This window comes from Herpailurus yagouaroundi, unplaced genomic scaffold (assembly GCF_014898765.1).
Source record: "Herpailurus yagouaroundi ecotype Mexico unplaced genomic scaffold, PumYag 221, whole genome shotgun sequence".
Taxonomy (NCBI): Eukaryota; Metazoa; Chordata; class Mammalia; order Carnivora; family Felidae; genus Herpailurus; species Herpailurus yagouaroundi.
Window position 1 is genome coordinate 11041365 of NW_024412452.1, and position 25810 is coordinate 11067174.

The 25810-nt window shown below is 38.9% G+C and overlaps 1 protein-coding gene across 7 annotated transcripts in view; it reads left to right on the plus strand.

The window, feature by feature from the left end:
- EXOC6B (exocyst complex component 6B) overlaps window positions 1-25810 on the plus strand; it is a 616421-nt gene that overhangs the window by 338 nt on the left and 590273 nt on the right. For 3 of the 7 annotated variants that reach the window (XM_040458543.1, XM_040458550.1, XM_040458549.1), the window contains exon 1: window positions 4712-4941. The exons of 1 other annotated variant lie outside the window; for it this stretch is intronic. In XM_040458543.1, coding sequence (XP_040314477.1) covers window positions 4829-4941 — 113 coding nt within the window. In that variant the 5' untranslated portion in view covers window positions 4712-4828. Of the gene's footprint in view, window positions 1-4710; window positions 4942-13383; window positions 13440-25810 lie in introns of those variants that run through there. 3 more of the 7 variants (XM_040458547.1, XM_040458544.1, XM_040458545.1) reach the window with 3 other exon arrangements.

Below are 25810 nucleotides of genomic sequence, written 5' to 3' on the forward strand. Positions count from 1 at the left end.
GTGGCTCAGTCGGTTGGGCGTCCGACTTCGGCTCAGGTCATGATCTCACAGTTCGTGAGTTCGAGCCCCATGTCGGGCTCTGTGCTGACAGCATAGAGCCTGGGCTACTTTGAATTCTGTGTCTCCCTCTGTCTCTGCTCCTGCCCCGCTCGTGCTCTGTCTCTCTCTCTCCTTCAAATAGAAATAAAAAAACATTAAAATGGAGACGGCAATTTTTGTCTCACAGCAGGATGACTGTGAGGAGTGAATGAGAGAAATCATATCATGTTCCTAGAACCTAGCAAGTGTTTTTTTTTTTTTTTAAAGTTTATTTAGTTATTTTGAGAGAGAGAGAGAGAGAGACAGAATTCCAAGCAGGCTCCGTGCTGTCAGCTCAGAGCCCAGTGTGGGGCTCGAACCCACAACCTGTGAGATCATGACCTGAGCCAAGATCAAGAGCCAGATGCTTAACCAACTGAGCCACCCCGGCCGCCCCCCCCCCCCCCCCCGGAATCCGGCAGGTATTTAATGAATGGTAGCTGTTAGTATTGCCACTGCTTCAGATCACACAGTATGACAGAAACAATGTGGGGTCATGTATTCATACAGTTGTCTCGGGAACAACATGAGTTTGAACTGTGCAGGTCCACTTATGTGCGGATGTTTTTCAGTACATTTATTAGAAACGGTTTGCTGATTTGTGACAATCTGAAAAAAACTCTCAGACAAACCGTGTAACGGTTGATTTGCATTTCCCTGAAGGTAGCTCTGTGAAGAGGTCTTCAAGGTGATTTGGAAGGGGGCTGAGAAATTATACGATTCATTATACTGATGTGGATGCAGATGCAGAGAGACTTTGAATGATTTGAGTAAGGTCACTCATAAACTCGTGGCAGTGGAGGGTATGGGTGAGATGGCACGGCCAAATGGTCAGGAAATGGGCCTTGGAATCAGGTGCACTTAAGTATGAATACCAGTTTCAGCATTTACTAGCTGTGAGACTTGAGGTATTACCTAATCTCTCAGCTTTCTCATCTGTAAAATGGGATACATGATATCTACTGCAGAGGATTACTGTAAGAATTTAATGATGTATGTGAAGTGATTACTTTGTGTATTGAGACTCGTGCACAGAAAGTGCTGAATACATTTTTAACTACCAGTGCTGGAACTGAATTAAAGGCCCCCCGAGTCTTAGTTGAGTGCTTTTTTGATCATTCCATGCTGACCTGACATTCTCTCTATTTAGCAGGCATTCAGATTAGGCAGGCTGTCTTCACTGGAGCTTTTGTACACCCCTCACTCCAGACACCCTTGTTGGTAACATATGAGATCTCTGGATTCAGTGGGGCCTCAAAAAAGCTGCTGACAGTAGCAGAAGCTAGTTTAATCACTACTATACATATCCGGTCTGCATACCAGTCTTCTTCCTGTGATGGACAAAAAGTTTTTTGCTGAGCGAGATGCTAAAATGCTGAAGGGACCGTCTGTCATGTATTTTAAGGGATCTTTAGAAATATGAAAGGCTCCATACTTTCCCTGCCCCTCCTACATCTGTCTGGGGTTGTTTAAGCATGAGTAATTAAATAAAATGAGGACAGCCAGAGATTATCTAGAAACAGACAGGTTTGGCAACTTGCTCATTTCTTGGCAAACACCAGGACTTGTAACTCATTCTCCTCACTATTTGTTTATTTTTAAAATGCATTTTCAGTTAATAACTACCATTTTTACTGAAAAAAAGCAATATATGCACAAAGGAAAGAATTCCAAGAGTGCATACATAATTAAAAATGATCTTTCTCTTACTTCAGCCCCCTTCCTTCCTATCCCTCTCCTGGCTACCACTACTGTTAACAGTTTCTTGTGTATCTTTTCAGGGATATTCTATGTCATATTTCATGTATATATGTAAGCATATATATAAATATTTATTCTTCTCAAAAAATAGCAAACATATTCTATATACTGTTTCATGCTTTGCTTTTTCCCGACATGCTTTGCTCAACCCGACAATTTGGAGATAGTTTCGTATCTATACAGAATACAGAGTGTTTTCTTTTTCTCTCTAATGATTGCATAATAAATAATTCATGGCATATGGCTGGAGCAGAAATGATTTATTTTTATTTATTTTTTATGTCATATAATAGTTAAGTTTTCTTTATGTTTTAATAAGTTATTTAAATTCAACTTAGTTAACATGCAGTGTAGTATTGGTTTCAGGAGAAACCAGTGATTCATCACCTGCATGTAACACCCAGTGCTCATCCCAACAAGTGGCTTCCATAATGCCCATCACCAATTTAACCCATCCCCTCAACCACCTCCCCTCCAGCAACCCTCAGTTTGTTCTCTGTATTTAAGAGGCTCTTATGGTTTACTTCCCTCTCTGTTTTATCTTATTTTAACTTCCCTTCCCCTATGTTCATGTGTTTTGTTTCTTAAATTCCGCATATGAGTGAAATCATATGATACTTGTCCTTCTCTAATACACTTAGCTTAGCATAATACACTCTAGCTCCATCCACATCATTGCAAATGGCAAGACTTCATTCTTTTTGATTGCCAAGTAATATTCCATTGTGTGTATGTGTGTGCATCTTCTTTATCCTTCATCAGTCAATGGACATTTGAGCTCTTTCCATAATTTGGCTATTGTTGAAAGCACTGCTATAAACATCGGGTGCATGTGTGGAGCAGAAATGATTTGGCCTCAACTGCCAGTTTGGTTCTTGCATGCCTTTTTTTTTGTTGTTGATGGCAAACAATTCTTCCAGTCACTTTGCTCCGAACTGTGGAGAGATACCCAAGGTCCTCTATCCCCATATTTAGTAAGTCATGCCAGTTCTACTTTTTTCCATTTATTCTCTTTCATTCTCACTGCTACCTCCCTGGATTAGGCCTTAAAATTCTTATAGAATTCAGCTATCTCCAAATTTTCTTTTATTTTTTAATTTTATTTTTTATTTTTTTGAAATTTACATCCAAATTTGTTAGCATATAGTGCAACAATGATTTCAGGAGTAGATTCCTTAGTGGCCCTTACCCATTTAGCCCATCCCCCCCTCCCACAACCCTTCCAGCAACCCTCTGTTTGTTCTCCATATTTAAGAGTCTTTTCTGTTTTGTCCCCCTCCCTGTTTTTATATTATTTTTGTTTCCCTTCCCTTGTGTTCATCTGTTTTGTTTCTTAAAGTCCTCATATGAGTGAAGTCATATGATTTTTGTCTTTCTCTAGTTTCACTTAGCATAATACCCTCCAGTTCTATCCACGTAGTTGCACATGGCAAGATTTCATTTTTTTTGATTGCAGAGTAATACTCCATTGTATATATGTCCCACATCTTCTTTATCCATTCATCCATCGATGGACATTTGGGCTCTTTCCATATTTTGGCTGTTGTTAATAGTGCTGCTATAAACATTGGGGTGCAAGTATCCCTTTGAAACAGCACACCTGTATCCCTTGGATAAATGTCTAGTAGTGTAATTGCTGGGTTGTAGGGTAGTTCTATTTTTATTTTTTTGAGGAACCTCCATACTGTTTTCCAGAGGGGCTGCACCAGCTTGCATTCCCATTTTTTTAAATTTTATTTTTTATTTTTTAAAATTTATCTTTTTTTAAGTTTATTTGATTTGAGAGAGAGAGAAAGAGAGAGAAAGAGAGAGAAGGGGAGGGGGAGAGAATCCCAAGCAGGCTCTGTGCTGTCAGCTTAGAGCCTAACACCGGGCTGGATCCCACCAGCCATGAGACCATGACCTGAGCCCAAATCAGGAGTCTGGCACTTAACTGACTGAGTCCCCCAGGTGCCCCTCCAAGTTTTGTCTCTGCTTATGTTGCACAATTGCTCTTGATCACATTTCCTAAAGTCCAGGTTCTGATTGTGTCACTCTTCTTTAAGACCTCTGGTGGATTCTCATTCATTGTCTTATGTAAAAACTGGAACAGTGATCAATAAATATGATTTTAAAATTCTAACCTGGGTAATTTATGGAATGCAAATCCCTGGATCAGGATGTTCAGAGGGTTTACACCTTTAGTCTGTATTAAAAAAAAAAAAAAAAAAGTTTACAAGTGTTCCAGATGCAGTTGGTTGTTTGACCAAGTGTAACCATCAGAGTAAGGTACACAATTTCTCAGCCCAGTATTTCTCTTCAGGGTGCATTTGCAACCCCATCTTTTACTACTGCTTCTCTACACGCCAGTGCATATGAAGTTTTTGTTGGCTTTCTGGGCACTCCTAACACCTTCTAGTCACAACTTTTAAACTACCAGACCCAACCTTTCTATGAATCCTTCACAGCCAGAAGTAGCCCTGAACTCGATTTACACGAGTGAGCTTAACTGGCTTACAGCCACATTCTATCTTATCTTAGTTTGGGGATTCTCCAACCCCCCTCCCACCCCCTTTTAAAGCTTGTAAGATCTCTGCCTGCGGAAACCCATTTTGTCTTTTATTAGAGTGTCCAGAGCCTTGTGCACTTTGTAGCAAGGGCCTTAAAGAAGAAGCTGTAGAATCAGTGTCATTTCCTAACTTGATCACCATTGCACATGGGGTATCTTTAACTGTTCCTGGCTTATAGTGGGGCTTTCAACACGTATTTGTGGATTCAAAGAATAAATGAGCGGTGTTCAGGCGATCGTTGCCTGGTGAACTACAAGTCCCAGCGGGCATTGCGTCGGACGTCGGCGGACGCGGTGATGCAAGGGGGCGTGCCGAGCCCGAGGGAGGGGTCGTCCTGCGGGTAGCCGGAGGCCGGGGAGGTTCTGGAACCTAGGGTGAGAGAGGTAACGAAAGGTGAGCGGGGCTGAAGGAGGGGACGCACTGCCTGGCGCCCCCAATCTATGGAGAGGGGTAAGATGGCGGAGGCGGAGAGCCTGGAGACAGCGGCGGAGCACGAGCGGATCCTGCGAGAGATCGAGAGCACCGACACGGCCTGCATCGGGCCCACCCTCAGGTACCCCCCGGGGACCGGGGCCACCGACGGGCGGGTACGGGCTGGACGGGGGCCAGGCTCCTTCGGGGCTGTGTGTTTGGCCGGCCGCCCGCAGGGCCAGCGCCAGCCCCCCGTTTCGGGGATCCCGGCGAGCGACCTCCACCCTGGGCAAGGCGAGTCTCCCTCCACAGCCCGGACATGGGGTCCCTGCTCGACCGCCGACGCCCACAGCCCAGTTACTCCGGAGGCTCCTCTTGCCTTCCTCCAGGCTGGGGCAGCCTTGGTTCTGCCTCCGAGGCCGGCTCCGAGCTGGGCGACTAGAGCGCGCCCGGCAGATGGTGGCTTTTAGCAGATCTTCCCCCTGGGGACATCACCCTTCCTCTCCGACTCAGACCCCATCCTGTCCTAGACATAAGTCCTGCTCTACGGACAAAACAGAAGTTCACTCACAGTCTGATGATGGGAAATTACACTCTTGCCTCCATAAAATCACAACCACTTCTCAGAAATGAGTTTCTGAAAATCTTAGGCCTGGAAGGAAGTTTCCCTCAACCCGCGCCCCTCTCTGGGTAGCGGGTACTTGTTGAACCCTGTTAGTAAGACGACCTTTTCCAAAGGTGCAGCCTCAAGGTAGTCTCATCGCTGAGAAAAAGTTGTCACCCCTTCTGCCCACCCCCCCCATACCATTACTTTGCCCTCTCACCCCCATTCTATTTGTAAATGTCAAAACAAACTCCACCTACCTCAGCTTAGTGTATTTAACAAAACTTAGGTACCACTTACTATGTACAGTGCAAGAAATTGTATTCAGCAATTTACAAGTGAAACTTATTCAAACTGCAGAACAATCCTATTAGGTACTGTTATTATCCTCATTTTACAGATGAGGCACAGAGAGGTTAAGTGACTTGCTCATGGTCACAGAGAAAATAAAGTAGGGGAGTAGTGATTCCTACTCAGGCTCTCTGGATCCAGGGTCTGCATTCTTAACCTTTTTTGTAATGTCTCAATTGGTGATTATCGTATATCTATACTTCCTGTTAATTATTCACCAGATCCAATTTCCAACCACCTTTCCCTTTCCCTCAGTTTACTAGTGCCCTGGAACTTACTCATCTTCATCCTTCCTCTTGTACCTGCTGATCTTCATGCAGTCAGTAGACAGATAATTCTACCCACCTTGCACAGTCTTGGGGCACTACTTCTCCCTTCAAAGCAGTTAGTACTCACTGCTTGTTGTTTTGTTTTGTTTTGTTTTGTTTTGTTTTGTTTTGTTTTGTTTTCATAGGGAGAGTTGTCTCATGAAAGAGTGTTTGAAGGAGGGGCAGGCTGGAGACTCTACTCCTCATCTCCACCTGCACATCTTTCTTCTCCAGGGCACAATGGTAGCCTACTTCTCTCTGCCATCTCTGGTCATGACCATCTTTAGTAGTTTGCCTTTGTCCTTCATTGCATTGGGATCATGACCATCATACTGCTTTCTTTTCCCATTTTCTTGAGCTCTTAAGGGTGAATGATCCTTATTTCATTATCTTTACTTTTATAAAAACTGCAGACTGCTTATCAGTATTCTAAGTGTGTTACTATCGATTATTAATATTTGGTTTTTATAACACAAAATGTTACTGGAGTTATTGAGGATGCTGTTTCAGTATTTAACTAAGATATTTGGCTACTGAGCCAAGCAAAGTTCCCACTGGAGCATCTGGGATTGCTAGAGTTTTAAAGAAGGGTTCTTTATCAGAACACCATTAATATTGTCTTGAGTTGGTTGTGGTTTTCAATTGCTGTCCTTGGTTTATATGATAAGTGACTTTAATTTAGTGTTGTCAGTATAGTTTGTTGTGATTTATTATGTTAATTCTCTACTGAATCATAATGCATATTTGTTCAGCCAAATTTTGGCCTGTAACTTTCTAGTGTATTGATTCAGGATATATGCATTAGGATTAAAATACATTACCTTTTCTCCCTAAAATTCGCTTTATTATTATTACTGAATTATTTTTCCGCTGGTAAGTGGGGTTTTGTGGGGGTAGGTGGATGAAGGGATCTTTTGCCCAAAGGGGACATGGTTTAAAAAAAAAAAAGGGTTTGAGGGGCTCCTGGATGGCTCAGTTGGTTGGGCATCCGACTCCAGCTTAAGTCGTGATCTCGTGGTTGGTGGGTTCGAGCCCCGCATCAGGCTCTGTACTGATGGCTCAGAGCCTAGAGACTGGCTCAGAGTCTGTGTCTCCTTTCTCTGCTCCTCCCCTGCTCACGCTCTTTCTCTCTTTCTCTCAAAAATAAATAAAACATTAAAAAAAAAAAGGGGGGGGTTTGAGAGTTAAGGCACTAGCTTACCAGTTTTAGTTGCTTTTCCGGACTCCCTGGATCATTAGTAGGGGCTCTTCATTTTTGGCCTCATCCTGTCTTTGGCAGATAACCCTAAATCTTACTATCATCCGCAAACATTCAATCACTTGACATTCTGTAAATCAAGTACTAATACCCACTGTCTTTGTCTTTAGTCTACATTGTTCCTGTCCATATTCACAGAGGATGATCTCATTTTTTCCCCTTATCCCATTTACAGGCAGCAGCATGCACAGACTTGATGTTTCAGAGCCCATGCCTTACCCTGGATGCACCTCCATCATTATTACCTCCTCTCCTTTTCCATCGCAGTCATTAAATATATTTAAGGCAGTAGGCTCTCTTCCTGAACTCTACCCTCAACTGTTAATCTCATATGCCTCTTCCCCTCGTTGTAGTCCTTTCTATTTCTTACATCTTTTGAAGTAGTATTTCTAAAGCACCAGATTCTTACCTGTTCCTGAATTAGGTTTTGTAACTGAAGAGGAACTAAGGAACAGACAATAACAGTGAATTGGTAGCAGATATAAGATAATAAGGTATAAGATTATAGCCATCCCTACAGTTCCTGCTCTTCACAAAAATCCATTTAGTTACATTGCCTAACCAGACTCTTTCCTTTGCCAACTATTACTTGTGAATCATGACTTACTTTCTTTCCCTTCTGTGATACCAAATTATTCTTCCAATCTTACTCCTTTTGGTTTGCGAAGCCAGAGTAGCTTGACTTTTTCATTTTATATTTATCCTTATTTTAATCTTGAACAGTGAATGCAATGGTAGTCAATTTCCATATACCATAAGGGAGAGTGCCTCTCCTTTTTCATTGTATTCTGAAAGGCCCAAGCATATCTGCACATATAGAGGCTGTTGCCCAGCAAATTCTTTTGGGAAAGCAGCCATCTCTTTCTTCTCTGTCTTTATCTTAAAAATTATTTCATTAGCTGCAAGTCCTAATTTGCAGATGAGGAAAGAGGCTCATAAGATATTAGGGCCTGTTTTGCTTTTAAAATGATATTGATTCCTGCTCTGTACTGCTAATACTAAAATATTGATCAGAAATCACTCATGAACAGTAGCTCCACATTTTCGTATTTCAAATCCCATCTCTATATTTCTAGTCTTCTTTCATATCACTTCATATAATATCACTTTCATATAACATTCAGAAGTCATTTTCTAATTTTGCTCTTTGGATACCAGCAATTAACATTCAGTCTTTTTTTTTTTTTTTTAAAGTAGGCTTCATGGCCAGCGACCCTGAGATCAAGACTAGAGCTCAGATCAAGTTGATGCTTAACCGACTGAGCCACTCAGGGCCCCAACTTCAGTCTTAACTGCTATTTAAGATTTTGTTTTTAAGCTTTTAAATTTAACAGTGAAATATACTGCCTGTAAAAACACAGCTCTATGGAGATATAATTAATATTCCAAACAGTTCACCCACTTAAAATATACAATTCACTGGTTTTAGTATATTCACAGAACTGTATAAACATTACCACAATTTAGTTTTAGAACATTTTCATCACTTTTTTTCTTTCTTTTTCTTTTCTTTTCTTTCTTTCTTTTTTTTTTTTTTTTGGTGACATAGCAAGTTTTCAGGGCACATCCATGTGGTAGCTTGTATTGGTACTTCATTTCTGTGAATATATAAAATGGATATACCACATTTTATTTATTCAGTTGATTGTCATTTAGGTTTCCTTTGGGGGCTGTTAGAACAATGCTTCTATGAACATAAGCGTACTAATTTTTGTGTGGACATGTGTTTTTATTTCTCTTGGGCATATACCTAGGAGTAGAATTTCTGGGTCATACGATGCCCCATGTTTAACATTTTGAGGAACTGCCAAGCTGTCTTCCAAAATGTCAGCACCATTTTACATTCCCACCAGCAATTCATGAGGGTTCCAGTTTCTCCACATTCTTGTCAGCACTTGTTATGATTTTTTTTTTTTTTTTTATGTTAGGATCCTAGTGGGTTTGAAGCTGCAATTCACTGTAGTTTTGATTTGCATTTCCCTAATGGCTAATCTTTTCATGTGCTTATTAGTCATTTGTTTTTATCTTCTTTGGAGAAAAGTCTATTCAGATCCTTTACTCATACTCAGTTTTTAATTGGTTTGTCTTTCTATTGTGGAATTCTAGGAGTTCGTTTATATTCTAGATATAAATCTCTTACCAGATATATGATTTGCAAATATTTTCTTACATTCTGTGAGTTGTCTTTTCATTTTCTTGATGGTATCATTTGCTGCACAGAAGTTAAATTTTTATGTAGTCCAGGGGCACATGGGTAGCTTAGTTGGTTAAGCATCTGACTCTTGATTTTGGCCCCGGTCATGATCTCACGGTTTGGGGTTTGAGCCCTGCGTCAGACTCCATGCTGATAGTGTGGTGCCTGCTTGGGATTCTTTCTCTTTCCCTCTTTTTCTGCCCCTCTCTCCCTCATGCTGTCTCTCTGAAAATAAATAAATAAGCTTAAAAAATTACTTTGTAGTCCAGTGTATCTATTATTTATTTTTTTTCTTGTGCTTTCCTTCTGGACTGTTGCTTTATATACTTTGTTAGAAATCTATACTATTGGTCTAGGAACAATTTTTTTTTTTTAATCTTGCTTATTTAACTAAGTTGTAAATTCGGTTCTTACAGGAAACAAATTGGGTGATGTTTTCAAAAACTGTTTTGCTTAAAGTCATTTGATAATTAAATATGGGGACCTGTTTTCCTCATTTGCTACTTCTGTGCCTTTGGCCACGTGGCTTTGTTTTCCATTGTCTGCCCTCCCCCATTATCTAAGTTGTACAAAACCCAGCTAATCATAATCTTTGGTTCATGACGTGTTATCATTATTGGCACATGCGTGGACCTCTGTAAGCAGTTAATTATTTTTATAAGCAGCTTACCACCCAAGTGGGCACATTTTTCTCTTCTGTTAAAATGGAGATGATACCATGTACATTGCAGGGACAGTATTTAAAAAAAAAATGAGATAAAGCATTTTTCATGGTACCTGCCATGTAGTAGTCACTCACATAATATGAGTCATCTTCTGCCTGTTACCTTTGAGTTTGCTATGTGGCCTTAAGTCTATTTTGGGAGTTATGTTAGTTTAGTGGCTCCTGGTCTTTTTTTTTTTTTTTTTTTTTGCTTGGACTCACCTATTTGAGGGATATAATATTCATCAATAATCAATCAGACCTATCAAAATAATTATTTTGGGATGGAGTGGAGAATGGAGGAAAAGACAGGAAACAAAGTTATAAAAGCCCCTCAGGTGATTCTGATATACTCTCTCCTTGACAGTCAATGAGGAGAAAGAAATGATCTCTCATTGCTGATTGCTTATTTTTTAATAATAGCTCCCTTTTAAAAGTAATATTTTTATATTTCAATTATAAATGTAATGTGGTTTTTATTTCTTATTTTTTAAAAATGTAATATGATTTTTTTTTTCCAAAGTTTATTTTTGACAGGGAGAGAGAGACAGAGCATGAGTGGGGGAGGGCAGAGAGAGGGAGACAGAATCCAAGGCAGGCTCCAGGCTCTGAGCTGTCAGCACAGAGCCCCATGTGGGTCTTGAACCCACAGACCGCGAGATCATGGCCTGAGCCGAAGTCGGACGCTCAACCGACTGAGCCACCCAGGTGCCCCAAAATGTAATATGATTTTTAAAAATAAGAAACAGACAGTAAAAACTTAATCCTACCACCCTGTCTAAACTCTTAGATTTGCATATTTCTTTTTGGCTTTTTCCATATATATTTTATTACATTAGGTATTAGAAGAGTACCATCATGTTTTATCTTGGTTTTCCAGTTAATAGGTTATATACAGTTTTGTGCATTGTTACACATTATATAGCTATATTGTTTTAGTGGCTTTATTCATGAATTTACTCATTCAACAAATATTAATTGAGCAACATTTATGCACTGGATATTCTTACCACCTCTGGGGTACAGCAGAGAACAAATCCAATGAGTTCCTGCCCTTATGGACCTTACATTCTAGTGGAGCACTCACAAGAATAAACAAACAAACAGATGCATAAAGTAATGCTATTTAGTGATTAGTGTTTCACATGATGGGGTATTGTTTTCAATTAGGTGTTTAGAAAAAGTTACTGTGGCAAAGCTTTGAATAGAGTGAAGGAGCAAGCCATGTGGCTCTCCAGGAGAAGTCTTTTCCAGATGGAGGGCACAGTTGTGTGAAAGCTCTCAGGAGAAGCGTAATGGGGGGAGGCGATGGTAGGAGGTTAGTCAGGGTCCAGATCATGTAGACTAAGGTATAGGAGAGTTTTGAGCGGCAGAGTGACATGCTCTGAATTAGGTTAAACAAGGAACATTCTGGATGCTGTGTGGAGATGGAGTAAGAGAGGAAACAGAAATCAGTCAAGGGGTATTTGCAGTAATAACAGGCAGGAGGTGGCTGTGGCATGCAATAAGGTGTTGGGGAGAAGGTGATGAGAAGTAGGTGGATTTAAAATATATCTTGAAAGTAGAGCCAAAATGTTGGATTAATTTTGGGTGTTAAGAGAAGAATTAAGGATGATTCCAAGGCTCTTGCTTAAGTAACTGGGTGAATGGTGGTTGCCATTTATTGATACAGGGACTAGAAGGAGAGGAACTTTATCTTCATAGCACTTAAACTACTGCCTGACACATAGGCTTCTCCACTAGAATTTATTTTCCAGGAGGGGAGAGATTTTCTTTCTTTTGTTTGTTGCTGTATCCTGGGAATCTAAAAGGGTGCTCGTATAGTTGGTGCTCAATAAATATTTATTGAAAGAATAGGATACAAGAATTGTACCACAAACTGTTAATTATCCGGGGTTGATGAACTGATTTGTGGATTAACTGTCTTAAAAAACGTGTCTAGCCTTTTGAGAGAAAACAAAACTGCTGAAAATCTGGAAAACTTCAATTTATGAGATGTATTTATTTTTTGGAAGTACATATAATTAAAATTTTTAAAAATGTTATTTATTTTTGAGAGAGAGATTAGGATTAGAATTATACATATGGGAGAAAGGGGATGGGTGGCATTAAATAAATTTCATTACCATACGGAATAGGAGAATGAGTTTTTGTGGTTTCATAAAGAGAAGTTAGGTTTTATTTTAATAATGTCATTGAATTGTTAAGCAAATTAGAAAAACGAAAAACTAAAAAAGCCCCCTTATAGCTGATAAGACAATAGTGATTTGGTTCAGTTAGCAATGGACTCTGTGTCTGATTTTATTTGGGCTAAATAAACAAAAATTTTCATTGAAGTTCTTCCAGGGGAAGGTTATTCTGATGTGTTATCTGATTAATTAGATTCAAACTACACAACATTAGTAATCAGAGAGAGAATATAAATGGGAGGATAGTCTTTGTCAGCCATTCCTTTGTTGAATATCAAGAGTTTATTAGTTGTCAGATCTCATATGTAATGCTGATGAAACTGATCTCCTGGAGATACAACTTTGGAGATAAAATACAAATAGATGAATTATCCTTATTTGTCTGGGTTTGAAATATTTTATTCAAAAAATGGAAAGAAAAGGATAAGAATCATGGACCTAATAAATATATCTTTTCTCCCATTCCCTCTGTTTCCTTATTTTACTAGTTTGTTGTTTATCCTTTTCATGTTTGTTTATTTTTGAGAGAGAGAGAGAGAGAGAGAGAGAGAGAGAGAGAGAGAGACAGTGAGACAGTATCTGAAGCAGGCTCCAGGCTCTGAGCCTAAGTCAAACGCTCAACCGACTGAGCCACCTAGGCGCCCCACTTTCATTGTGTTTTTAATGCAAAACTAAGCATTTATAATTTTATTTTTCCCCCTTTTATGCAATAAGTAGTGTGCTATATATACAGTTCTGCAGCTTGTTTTTTTACTCATCAGATGGTGTATCCATACCCATATGCAGAGATTTTCCTAATTTTTTTTGTTCCAGCTACATAGTATTCCATCATGTGAATATACTGTGGTTTATTCAGCCAGTCTCCTATTTCTGTTTAGTTGGGTTATTTCTAGTCTTTTGCTAGACAAAATAATGCAGTAATCATTAACCTTGAACATTGGTCATTTCTTACTGTACTTTTCATACTTTATCTATAGGGTAAATTCCCAGAAGAATGATCGTTGGGTAGACTGATGAGTATGTATGTAATTTGGTAGGTATTATACTTTTTAGAGGTTGGATCATTTTGTTCTCCCTCTAGTATTCTATGATATTACTCATTTCTCCATAGTTTTTTCAACAAAGTGTGCATTCGACTTGATTTTTCGCCAATGTAATAAATGATAAATGGTATTTCTGTGTAGTTATCATTTGTAGTTTATTGTGAGTGAGGCTGAACATCTCTTCATATGTTTAAAAGGCTTTTTGTATATCTTTGTGTGTGTGTGTGTGTGTGTGTGTGTGTGTATTGTCTGTCTCCTTTGCTTATTTTTCTATAAAGTTGGCATTTTTCTTAAGAGCATCAGTAAAGAACCTTTCATTGTTATGCCTTGCTTACATACAGCAGGAGTATACAAAATGCAATGAGTTTTGGTTACGAAAACAAAGAAACCATTGTTTTTTAAGGAGTGAAAGCTTCAAACTTGCCTTTTCATTATTTTAAGTCATAAAGGTATATGAATAAGCAGACATTTTGAAAGAGTAAAAAAAATCTTCTATCAGGAGACTGATAATTTGAAATCAGAAGATTTTAGGGGAAATGCAGTAACATTATTAGATAAGGCCGCTTTATATACAAATAAAATTCTTAGCAAATCAGAAGTTGTCAATGTTTTAATAAATTATTTACCTTAAAGTATGATGCATCTCTTCACATGTTTACATAATTTCCAGCATCAACACAACTAGTGTATGAATTTATTGCAAAAAGTAATTGATAAGGGCAATTACTTACTATGGTTTTGGAAGCAGTTTAGAAATTTAGATGACATCTATGACATAGTTTTAATTTGGAATATAATATATATGAATATTAATTAGGTCATTGAAGGAAGCAAAGATTTTTCTGATTCTTTGTCATTGAAGTTGGTAATTTGTAGCATTTGCCAATGATACAACAATTGTTTTAATTATGTGCCTTTCTGATGAAGGCAACTTGAACAAATAAAATCAGTGACTGGCTGATCTATGAAATGTGTGAATCGGGATTGAGATGCTGAGCAATGATGACAATGTAAATTTGCTTGGAGGAAATAGCAGAAAAAGCAGGGGTGGGACGGAAAGACTTAGTAAAAATAAAAACTGAGTTCATGCAGAGCTGAGCTTAAACACTTGAGACCTGAGGTGATTAATAGGTTATTTCTTAGAGATTCGTGCTATGGCTGTGGGAAAGAAGAGTAAAGCCATTTTTGTGATGCAGTAGTATTTGCTGAAGTATTTGGAAAACAAAGATGACAGTTTGCTTGAAGTCTGACCATATTGCATGGACTTTGTTCCAGTCTTCAAGTGAAGGAGAATTCAGTGACAACATTAATGAAATATTTTAATACTTTGGCTATTTAAAAAAAAAAAAAGATTTGTGGTGTGTATCTATAAATTTATTTATATTTTACATTTCTAGATGTCTGCAGAATGGTAAATGCTTTCCCTTAAATTGTAGGTAACTTAATACTATTTCTGTCACATCTGACTAGTCATCTTTTATTCTGGTTAATTGACAATCGACTATTCTTTATCTCTCTTTTTTTCTGATTCTCTCCTTGACTTGTTCTAGAAAGGAATTAGACAGTTTCTAAAAATGTACGTGATTTACAAAGTACATATAATAGATGTGGTGAGGAAATTGGGTAAGACAAAAACAAAGGTAGGAGGAAGACTATGAAGCTAAGAGTGAGAGCAATTAAAAGATTCCTATTTGGGGGCTCCTGGGTGGCCCAGTCGGTTAAGCATCCAACTTCGGCTCAGGACATGATCTCACAGTCCGTGAGTTTGAGCCCCGCATCAAGCTCTGTGCTGACAGCTCAGAGCCTGGAGCCTGCTTCAGATTCTGTGTCTCCCTCTGTCTCCGCCCCTCCCCTGCTCATGCTGTCTCTTTCTGTCTCTGAAAAATAAACATTAAAAAAAAAAGATTCCTATTTGAAGGCCTATACATTTTGTAAAGGAGGTAGGCCATCAGTTTGGCTCTGGGCTTTCCAGCAACTAGTGCAAAAAAGAGACATGCACTGTTATTTGAGTTATGGTGTTGTAAAATTAAAAAGTAGTTACTTAAGGAGAAGCACAGCTATTCTTGGTTCTGAGTAAGACCAGAGAACTGTTTCTCCCATATGTCCTCACAAAGAAGGCCCTGTATAATGTAACTTTAATATCCATATAGTAAATGCAGCAATATGTGACAGGCTGTTTCTTATATTGTCCTTTAGTGAAAGCATATGGCATAACCAAAATACAATTTAGTAAAGGCAGATCTTCAGGGAGCCAAAAGAATTCAGTTCACTGCTGGTCTTGGCTTAATAAAGGCACAGAGTTTTAATATCTGTAGTGGAAGTTGAAAGTGCATTATCCAGCCCCCCCCCCCACTTTTATTTTTTGATCATTGATCCCTTTGAGAAAGTTATGAGCTCTATCTCCCTTTCCTTAGTAAGATGCATATGTATCCAGTTTCCATGATTTCTGATATGGAAGAGTATATGCATTGCATGTATGTTGGTTAATTCTTCATAAATACTATTTTTAATAGTCAAGTTTTTTGATAATTAAAGAGTATCAGTAAATACAAAGTTATGTATTTTTTTTTTTTTGCCCATTTTTCTGAATAATCACTTGCCTATATTAAGTACAGAGCTATATATGCTTTAGAAGTAAATAAACGAGGGGTGCCTGGGTGGCTCAGTCGGTTAAGGATCTGACTCTTGATCTCAGCTCAGGTCTTGAACTCAGGGTCGTGAGTTCAAGCCCTGCATTGGGCTCTGTGTTGGGCATGAAACCTACTTAAAACAAACAAACAAATAAATAAATGTAAATAAAGCAGCTGGAGGTTGGATCAGTACCTTTTTATAAAAGTTGAAGAGGCTGACGTAAGCCCCCTTATTCCTACAGAAGAAGTAGAGTGAGAGTATCCTATGATAGGGCTAAGATTCTTCCTTAGAAATAATTTAGGATGTTTTCTAGCACTGAAATAAATGCTGTTAAATCCACAATGATTTACATGCTACTTTTAAAAAAATTAATGATTTTAATTAAAAAAATTTTTTTTAACGTTTATTTATTTTTGAGAGACAGTGTGTGAGTGGGCGAGGGGCATAGAGAGAGGAAGACACAGAATTTGAAGCAGGCTCCAGGCTCTGAGCTGTCAGCATATAGCCCGACACAGGGCTTGAATTCACGAGCCTTGAGTTCATGACCTGAGCTGAAGTCAGACACTTAACTGACTGAGCCACCCAGATGCCCCTTAAGTTTATTTATTTTGAGAGAGAGAGAGAGAGAGAGTGCACATGCACGCACAGATGAGAGCGGAGGAAGGGCAGAGAGAGAGGGAGAGAGAGACAATCCCAAGCAGCCTCTGCACTGTCAGTGTGGAGCCTGATGCAGGGCACAATCCCACGCCTCTGGGATCATGACTGAGCTGAAATCAAGAGTCGGACACTTAACTGACTGAGCCACCCAGGCGCCCTAAGTCCATGATGATTTTATTTAGAACAATCTTAAATTTGATGCTAAAAATAACCAACCTGCGTTGGCTATTTAAAAAATTACCAATGAATAAAGTAACCATAGATGTTTGCCTTAAGCTATATAATTTGGAATATACTGTCTGGAAAGTGTATGCATTATTAAGGAGGCTATTTACCTAGAGTGTATGGAACCTACTGTTCTAGATTTATAAATTAAAAAAAATTGAGATATGTAACTCCAAGAGCACAATGATTGATAAAAAAGATATTTAAGCATGTAGTATGTATTTGTATAACTGTAATTTAGAACTTTAAAACATGCATTACCCAGTGAAATATCCAAGTTAATAAGAATTCTCACAGTGCAACTAACTAGATTACCTTAATGTGATTTTTTTTTTTTAATTTTTTTTTTCAACGTTTATTTATTTTTGGGACAGAGAGAGACAGAGCATGAACGGGCGAGGGGCAGAGAGAGAGGGAGACACAGAATCGGAAACAGGCTCCAGGCTCTGAGCCATCAGCCCAGAGCCGGACGCGGGGCTCGAACTCACGGACCGCGAGATCGCGACCTGGCTGAAGTCGGACGCTTAACCGACTGCGCCACCCAGGCGCCCCTAGATTACCTTAATGTGATTTTTGATGATACATGTGGCTTGGAACTCTGTTAAAATACCTGCCTGCTGTTCACAGTCTTGAGGATAATCACGTTAACATATACCTTGCACTGTAGTGAAATTACCTTCAGTCACTACTGTGGTTTGATAATCAGATTGATCAATAGATAAAAACAAAAGTAAAGTAAAAACAATGACAATAATGAAAATTATTTTTAGAGCAGTTCTATCAATTTTTGAGTATTTAGATGCTTCCAGTGTTTAGTATGCTAGATAAATGTTCTGTTGTATGTTAGATAAATGATAAAGACCATTTGCCAAAAATGATGATTTGGATTAAAATACAGGCTCTTTTGCTATATTTGTTTTTGATTAAAAAGCTGTGGAGTAGCACAGGCTTTTAATTTGATTGTGCTTTTATATACTGGAACATGACAAACTCTGTGATGAAAGCACATCTTTTGGCACCGTGATGTTGTCTAGTGGGGCACTGACATCTTGTGTGTGCAAGCCAGGTGTCTTTGCTTCTATTGTTCTCAATCTCTGTTTTCGAAACTTGCTTCCTTATGTTTTTCTCTTTGCTAATTGTACTTTTGTTTCTTTCCTCATATTTGTGCTTGCTTTTTTGTTTTTGTACCGCCCTTCTATTTCCTGTAATTTAGAACTTTGAAAACACACATTATTCAGCACAACATCTAAGCAGGCAAGAATTGTCACAGTGCAACTAACTTTCATTTACTGGAATAGCTCTAGTGCCAGTAAACAATAGAACTCTAAAAGGATTGATATGAAATGTGATCTTATCAAGCAAAATGAATAAATAAAAACAGATACTGAGCTTGACTGAATCTGTTATGAAACACTTTTAGTATGGAGTTTGATTTTGGGAAGGACATAACATTAAAACAAAAAAAAAAAGGAAAGAAAGAAATAGGGAGCTAGCTAAGCAATTTGTTTTTGATGAGGTAAAAGAATTTCTTGACATGTGAAAGGAAGAAGGGTACAATGAAGGTCTTTTGGCATTAGAGTAGCAAAAGTAAGAGGAAAATGAAATGAGAAGAACTCTTGAAATCTAAAGAAAAATAGGTTATTAGAAGCATTTTATTTTATTTATTTTTAGTGTTTATTTATATTTGAGAGAGAGAGAGAGAGAGAGAGAGAGAGAGAGAGAGAGAGAGACAGAGCCAGAGCGTGAGTGGGGGTGGGTCAGAGAGAGACAGGGAGACACAGAATCCCGAGCAGGCTCCAGGCTGTGAGTGCAGAGCCCAATGTGGGGCTTGAACTGAAGAACTGCAGGGTAATGACCTGAGCCAAAGTCGGATGCTTAACTGACTGAGCCACCCAGGTGCCCCTATTAGAAGCATTTTAAATGGTAGATGTGGATGTGACTATATATATTATTAGCTTTTTTAAAAATTAAACTTTTAATTTTGAGATAATGTAGATTCACATGTAGTCATTAGAAATAATACACAGATCCCTTGTACCTTTACCCAGTTTCCTGCAGTGGTAACATCTGGCAAAACTGTAGTACACTAACTATATCATGACCAAGATGTTGATATTGTGTCTTCAAGGTCAAGTTTTAGAATACTTCCATCACTATAGAGCCCTCACATTGCCTTTTTTACAGACACAACCACTTTCTGTCTCCATCCCCTCTTTAGCCCCGGACAATCACTAATCTGTCCTCCATTGTTATAATTTTGTCATTTCAAGAATGCTATATAAATGAAATCATATAGTATATAACTTTTTGGAACTGGTGCTTCTCACTCAGCGTTAATTCCCTGGAGATTCATCCAAGCTGGTGTATCTGTAGGGTGTTCTTTTTTTATTTTTTTATTTTTTTTATTTTTTTATTTTTTTTATTTTGGGACAGAGAGAGACAGAGCATGAACGGGGGAGGGGCAGAGAGAGAGGGAGACACAGAATCGGAAGCAGGCTCCAGGCTCTGAGCCATCAGCCCAGAGCCTGACGCGGGGCTCGAACTCACGGACCGCGAGATCGTGACCTGGCTGAAGTCGGACGCTTAACCGACTGTGCCACCCAGGCCCCCCGTGTAGTGTGTTCTTTTTTATTGCTGGGGGGTATTCCATAGTATAGCTGTCCCACAGTTTGTTTAGTCATTCACCCAGTGAAGAAGATCTGGGTGGTTTCTAGTTTTTGACTATTAAAAGTAAAGCTGTTACAAACAATTGTGTAAAGGTTTTTGTGTGCACATAGGTTTTCATTTCTCTTGGGTATATACCTAGCTCTGGAATTGTTGGAGCATATGGTCACTCTATGTTTAACTTTTTGAAGAACTGTGAAACTTATTTTCCGAAGTGCCTGCACCATTTTACATTCCCACTAGCAGTGTGAGGATTTGAGTGTCTTTAGATCCTTGCTTGTATTTGGTATTGTCACTGCTTTATTTTAGCTCTTCTGATAATGTGTATAGTAATATCTCATTGTGCTTTTAATTTGCATTTCCCTAATTGCTAATTATGTTGAACATCTTTTCATATGCCTGTTTGCCATGTGTATATCCACTTTGTTGAACTGCTTCTTCATTTCTTTCGCCCATCTTCGAATTAGGTATTTTTTTTATTTTTTATTTTTTTTATTATTTACAAAACTTTTAAGCGTTTATTCATTGTTGAGAGACAGAGGGAGACAGAGCGTGAGTGGGGGAGGGGCAGAGAGACAGGGAGACACCGAATCTGAAGCAGGCTCCAGGCTTTGAGCTGTCAGCACAGAGCCTGACGGGGGCCCGAACTCACAGAAGGCTTGATCATGACCTGAACCGAAAGTTGGACGTTTAACCGCCTGAGCCACCCAGGCGCCCCTAGGTATTTTTTTTAATGTTGAGTTTTGAGAATTCTTGAGATACTAGTCTTTTGTTGGATATGTGGTTTGCAGGCAGTTTATTCCACTCTATAGCTTGTCTTATCACCCTCTTAATAGGGTCTTTTGCAGATCAGAAGTTTTTAATTTTGATGAAGTCTAATTTATCAGTTTTTCCTTGTATGGATCATGCTTTTGGTGTCAATTATAACCACTCTTTGCATAGCCCTAGATCTGTTTGTTTTTTCCCCTAAAAGTTTAATAGTTTTACTAAAATGTACAGTCTGTGATCCATTTTGAGTTAATTTTTGTAATTTTGTAATTTTTTGTATAAGGAGTGAGATTTACCTCAAAGATTTTTGTTTTTATTTTTGCCTATGGATGTCCAGTTGCTCTAGTATCATTTATTGAAAGGTTAAAACTATTTGTTGAAAAGGCTGTTTTTCCCCTACCAGGCTGCTTTTGCACCTTTGTCAAAAATTTCTCAGGTATATTGGTATGGGTCTTTTTCTAGGTTCTCTTTTTTTGTGTTGATCTTTGTGTCTTTTCAAAGAACCAGATTTTTTTTATTGATTTTTTTTTTCTATTTTTCTGTTTTTAATTTTATTGATATCTACCTTTGTTTTTATTATTTCTTTCCTGGTGCTTGTCTTTTTTTTTTTTTTTTTAATGTTTATGTGTTTATTTTTGAAAGGGAGAGAACACGAAGGGGAGAGGGACACAGAATCCAAAGCAGGCTCCATGCTGTCAGCACAGAGCCCGATGTGGGGCTTGAACTCACCAACCCTGATGTCATGACTCTAGCTGAAATCAAGAGTCAGATGCTTAATTGACTGAGCCATGCAGGCGCCCATCCTTCCTGCTGCTTGTCTTATATTTATTTTTGCTCTTTAGGTTCTTGAGGCATAGGAGCTGTGAATTTCCCTCTCAGCATTACCTGTGTCCTGTAAATTTTGATACATTGTATTTTAATTTTCATTCAGGTTAGCGTATTTTTCTTTTTTTTTTTTTTTTAAAATTTTTTTTTTTCAACATTTATTTATTTTTGGGACAGAGAGAGACAGAGCATGAACGGGGGAGGGGCAGAGAGAGAGGGAGACACAGAACCAGAAACAGGCTCCAGGCTCTGAGCCATCAGCCCAGAGCCCGATGCGGGGCTCGAACTCACAGACGGTGAGATCGTGACCTGGCTGAAGTCGGACGCTTAACCGACTGCGCCACCCAGGCGCCCCTCTTTTTTTTTTTAAGTTTATTTTTTGAGAGAGTGGGTGAGGGGCAGAGAAAGAGGGAGAGAGTGAATCCCAGGCAGGCTCTACACTGTCAGCATGTAGCCCGATGTGGGTCTCGAACCCATGAACCCTGAGATCATGACCTGAGATGAAGTTGGACACTAAACCAACTGAGCTACCCAGGTGCCCCAGTTTAGTGTGTTTTTCAGTTACTCTTTAGACTTCCTGTTTGACCTATGAATTATTTAGAAGCGTGTTGTTTTCTTTCCAAGGGTTTGAACATTTCTTGTTATCTCATTATTGATTTCTAGGTTGATTCCATTTTGGTTGGAGAACATACTATGTTTGATTTCAGTTCTTTTGAATTTGTTGAGTTTGTTTTATGGCCCACAGTATGGTTTTTCTTGGTATATATTCTGTGTATACTTTAAGAGAAGGTGCATTCTGCTGCTGTTAGAGTGTTTTACAAATGTTGATTAGATCCCATTGGTTGGTGGTGTTGTTATGTTGTATATCTTTGGTGATCATCTGTTTCTGTCAGTTGTTGAGAGTGATGTTGAAGTCTCTAAGTATAATTGTGGAATTGTCTATTTCTCCTTTGAAATATGTCATTTTTTCCCTCACATATTTAGCAGCTCTGTTGTATGGTACATACACACTTAGGATTGCTATATCTTCTTAGTGGATTGAGCATTTCATTATATAATGGTCTTCTCTGTCCCTGATAATTTTCTTTGCTATGAAGTCTACTTTATCTAATGATAATTTAGTTAAAATTAATGTTTTTATTTATTTATTTATTTATTATTTTTTTTTTTAAGTTTTTTTTCAACGTTTATTTATTTTTGGGACAGAGAGAGACAGAGCATGAACGGGGGAGGGGCAGAGAGAGAGGGAGACTCAGAATCGGAAACAGGCTCCAGGCTCTGAGCCATCAGCCCAGAGCCTGATGCGGGGCTCGAACCCACGGGCCGCGAGATCGTGACCTGGCTGAAGTTGGACGCTTAACCGACTGCGCCACCCAGGCGCCCCTGTTTGTTTTTATTTAAATCAGTCTTTTTAAAGAAAATTTTTTTAAGTTTTTATTTATTTTCGAGAGAGAGAGAGAGAGAGAGAGTGCGTGCGTGCATGCTCATGCGCGGCAAGAGGGGGAGGGGCAGGGAGAGAGAGAGAGAGAGAGAGAGAGAGAGCGCGAGAGAGAGACACACACACAGAAAATGAAGCAGGCTCTAGGTTCTGAGCTGTCAGCACAGAGCCTGACGTGGTGCTTGAATCCACGAACCGTGAGATCATGACCTGAGCCGAAAGCAGATGCTTAACTTGACTGAGCCACCCAGGTGCCCCAATATTTGGACAATATATTATTTTTCGTCCTTTAACTTTTAACCTACTTCTATCATTATATTTGAAGTGAATTTCTTATTGATAGTGTATAGTTGTGTTATGTTTTTTAATTCACTCTATCAGTCTCTGTCTGGCACATTTAGAACATTTACATTTTATGTATTACTGATATGGTAAGGCTTTAATGTTTTGTTGTTTTCTGTTTATTCTCTCCTTTTTTGTTTCTGTTTTTCATGTCTTCCTTTGAGTTACTTGAATATTTTTATAGAATTCCATTTTGATTTATCAGTAGTGTTTTTGAGTGTACCTTTTTGTAGTTTTGTAGGTTTTTTTTGGTGGCTTCTCTAGGTGATGACATTATTGATTCGTAACTTATCACAATTTACTAGTGACATTGTGTTACTAGTTTAAGTGAAGTATAGAAATCTTACCTCCCTTTTATGTCCCTTTGTCTTTCTTTCTTTATACTTCTCTTAAACATTTCCTCTGTAAACATTTAGACCCATCAGTTTTTAAATTTGCTTCAAGCAGGAAACCTAATTTAGAAAAGTTAACAGAAGTAAAGCCTATTGTTTTTACTCATATTTTTGTTTACTGTTTTATATTTTCTTTACTGATGTTCCAAGATTTTTTTTTTTAAATCATTTCCTTTCTGTTTAGAGCATTTCCTATAGACATTCTTTTGCAGTAGGCCTGCTGGCAACAAATTCTCTTTACATGAGAATGGCTTAGCTTTCCTTCACAAGAGAATGTCTTGATTTCCCCTTTAGAATATCCTGAAGCATATATCTGCTGGGTGTAGGATACTAGTTTGACAGTTCTTTTATTTCAGCAAGTGTTGTGTGTTTTTTCTGGCCTTCATGGTTTCTGATGAGAATGTGCTATCATTTAAGTTGTGTTTCCTCTATAGGAAAGGTATCATTTTTCTATGGCTAATTATAATATTTTTTCTTGGTCTTCAGTTTTCAGGAGTTTAATTATGATGGGTTTAAACTGGCATGGGTTTCTTTGGGTTTATTCTGTTTGGGATTCACTGACCTTCTTGAGTCTGTTGGTTTATGTCCCTTGCCAATTTGGACTGTTCAGTCATTATTTCTTCAAGTACTTTATTGCCCCACTTTCTTTCTATTCTCCTTCTGGGACTCTGGTGACACAGATGTTAGATCTTTTGTTACAGTCCAACAGCCCCTGAGGTTCTGTTCATTTCTTTCAGTTTTTTTTCCCCCCACATGTTGTCCAGATAATATAATTTCTACTGTTCTGTGTTTTGGTTCACTGATTCTTTCCTCTGTTCTATCCACTTTGCTCTTGAGCCCATCCACTGAGTTGGTTTTTTCTTTTTCTTTTTTATTTATGTTGTTGTATTTTTCAGTTCTAAACTCTCCATTTGGTATTATCATTATTATTATTATTATTTTTTTTTTTTGCTGAAGCTCTCAATCTTTGTGTTTCAAGTGTGTTCCTAATTGTTTTTTGCAACATTTTTATTATGACTGCTTTAAAATTTTTGTCAGATAATTATAACATCACTGTCAGCTCGGTTGGCATCTAATGACTGCCCTTTTTCATTAGTTTGACAACTTCCTGGTTCTTGGTATAAAGAATGATTTTTCATTGAAACCTGTACATTTTCATATTATGTTATGAGATTCAGGCTCTCATTTAAAAAAATTTTTTTTAATGTTTATTTATTTTTGAGATGGAGAGAGATAGAGCATGAATGGGGGAGGGTCAGAGACAGAGGGAGACACAGAATCTGAAGCAGGCTCCAGGCTCTGAGCCATCAGCCCAGAGCCCGACGCGGGGCTTGAACTCACGGACCGTGAGATCGTGACCTGAGCTGAAGTTGGACGCCTAACCGACTGAGCCACCCAGGCTCCCCTTCAGGCTCTCATTTATTTTATTTTTATTTGTTTATTTTTTTAAATTTTTTTTTTTAACGTTTATTTATTTTTGAGACAGAGAGAGACAGAGCATGAATGGGGGAGGGTCAGAGAGAGAGGGAGACACAGAATCAGAAACAGGCTCCAGGCTCTGAGCTGCCAGCCCAGAGCCCGACGCGGGGCTCGAACTCACGGACCGCGAGATCGTGACCTGGCCGAAGTCAGACGCTTAACCGACTGCGCCACCCAGGCGCCCCTTCAGGCTCTCATTTAAACCTACACTTTCATCTGGCTTTCTTTGACACTACCCTGGCATGAGGATGTGTGGGTTACTGCTTCACTACTGCCAGGTGGGGGTGGATGTCCATGTTTCCCACTGGCCTCTGTTGACACCTGAGAGGTGCTGCTAATAACTTGCAGATGGGAGTTCTGGCTCCATACATGGTCTGTGCTGACACCATGGTGTGGGAGAGAGGGTTGTAAACATTTGGTGGTGAAGAAAGCCCCAGCTCCTTTCTTGGCCTTCTCTGACACCCTGACTGGAATGTTGAGTGCTTTCTTAATCACCTTGCAAAGGTGCAAGCCTAGACTGCCTCTCTGCCTGTGTTGGTGTGAGTGTGGCCATAGTTCTTTTCTGTGGTGTTTGTCTGGAATAGAACAGTGACTGTGAACATTTTCTGTCTTTGTAGGCTACCCCTTTTGGCTAGAGAGAGCAGGCTTTTGTTGAGACTTTTTTGTTTGTTTGTTTGCACTTGTTTGTGTTTCTGAATTGCTGCTCTCTTTAGTTTGAAGTCTGGGTAATGAGGCCAAAAAGAAAACGTAGGAAATTTACCCTTGTGTTGTTCCTTTGGTCCTGAAGTTCCAAGCCAATCTGCCTTTTTCTTTCCATCTCTCAGATTTTTTAAAAAATGCATTATTTGCTCTTTTTCTTTTCTTTTCTTCTCTTTTCTTTTCTTTTCTTTTCTTTCCTTTCCTTTCCTTTCCTTTCCTTTCCTTTCCTTTCCTTTCCTTT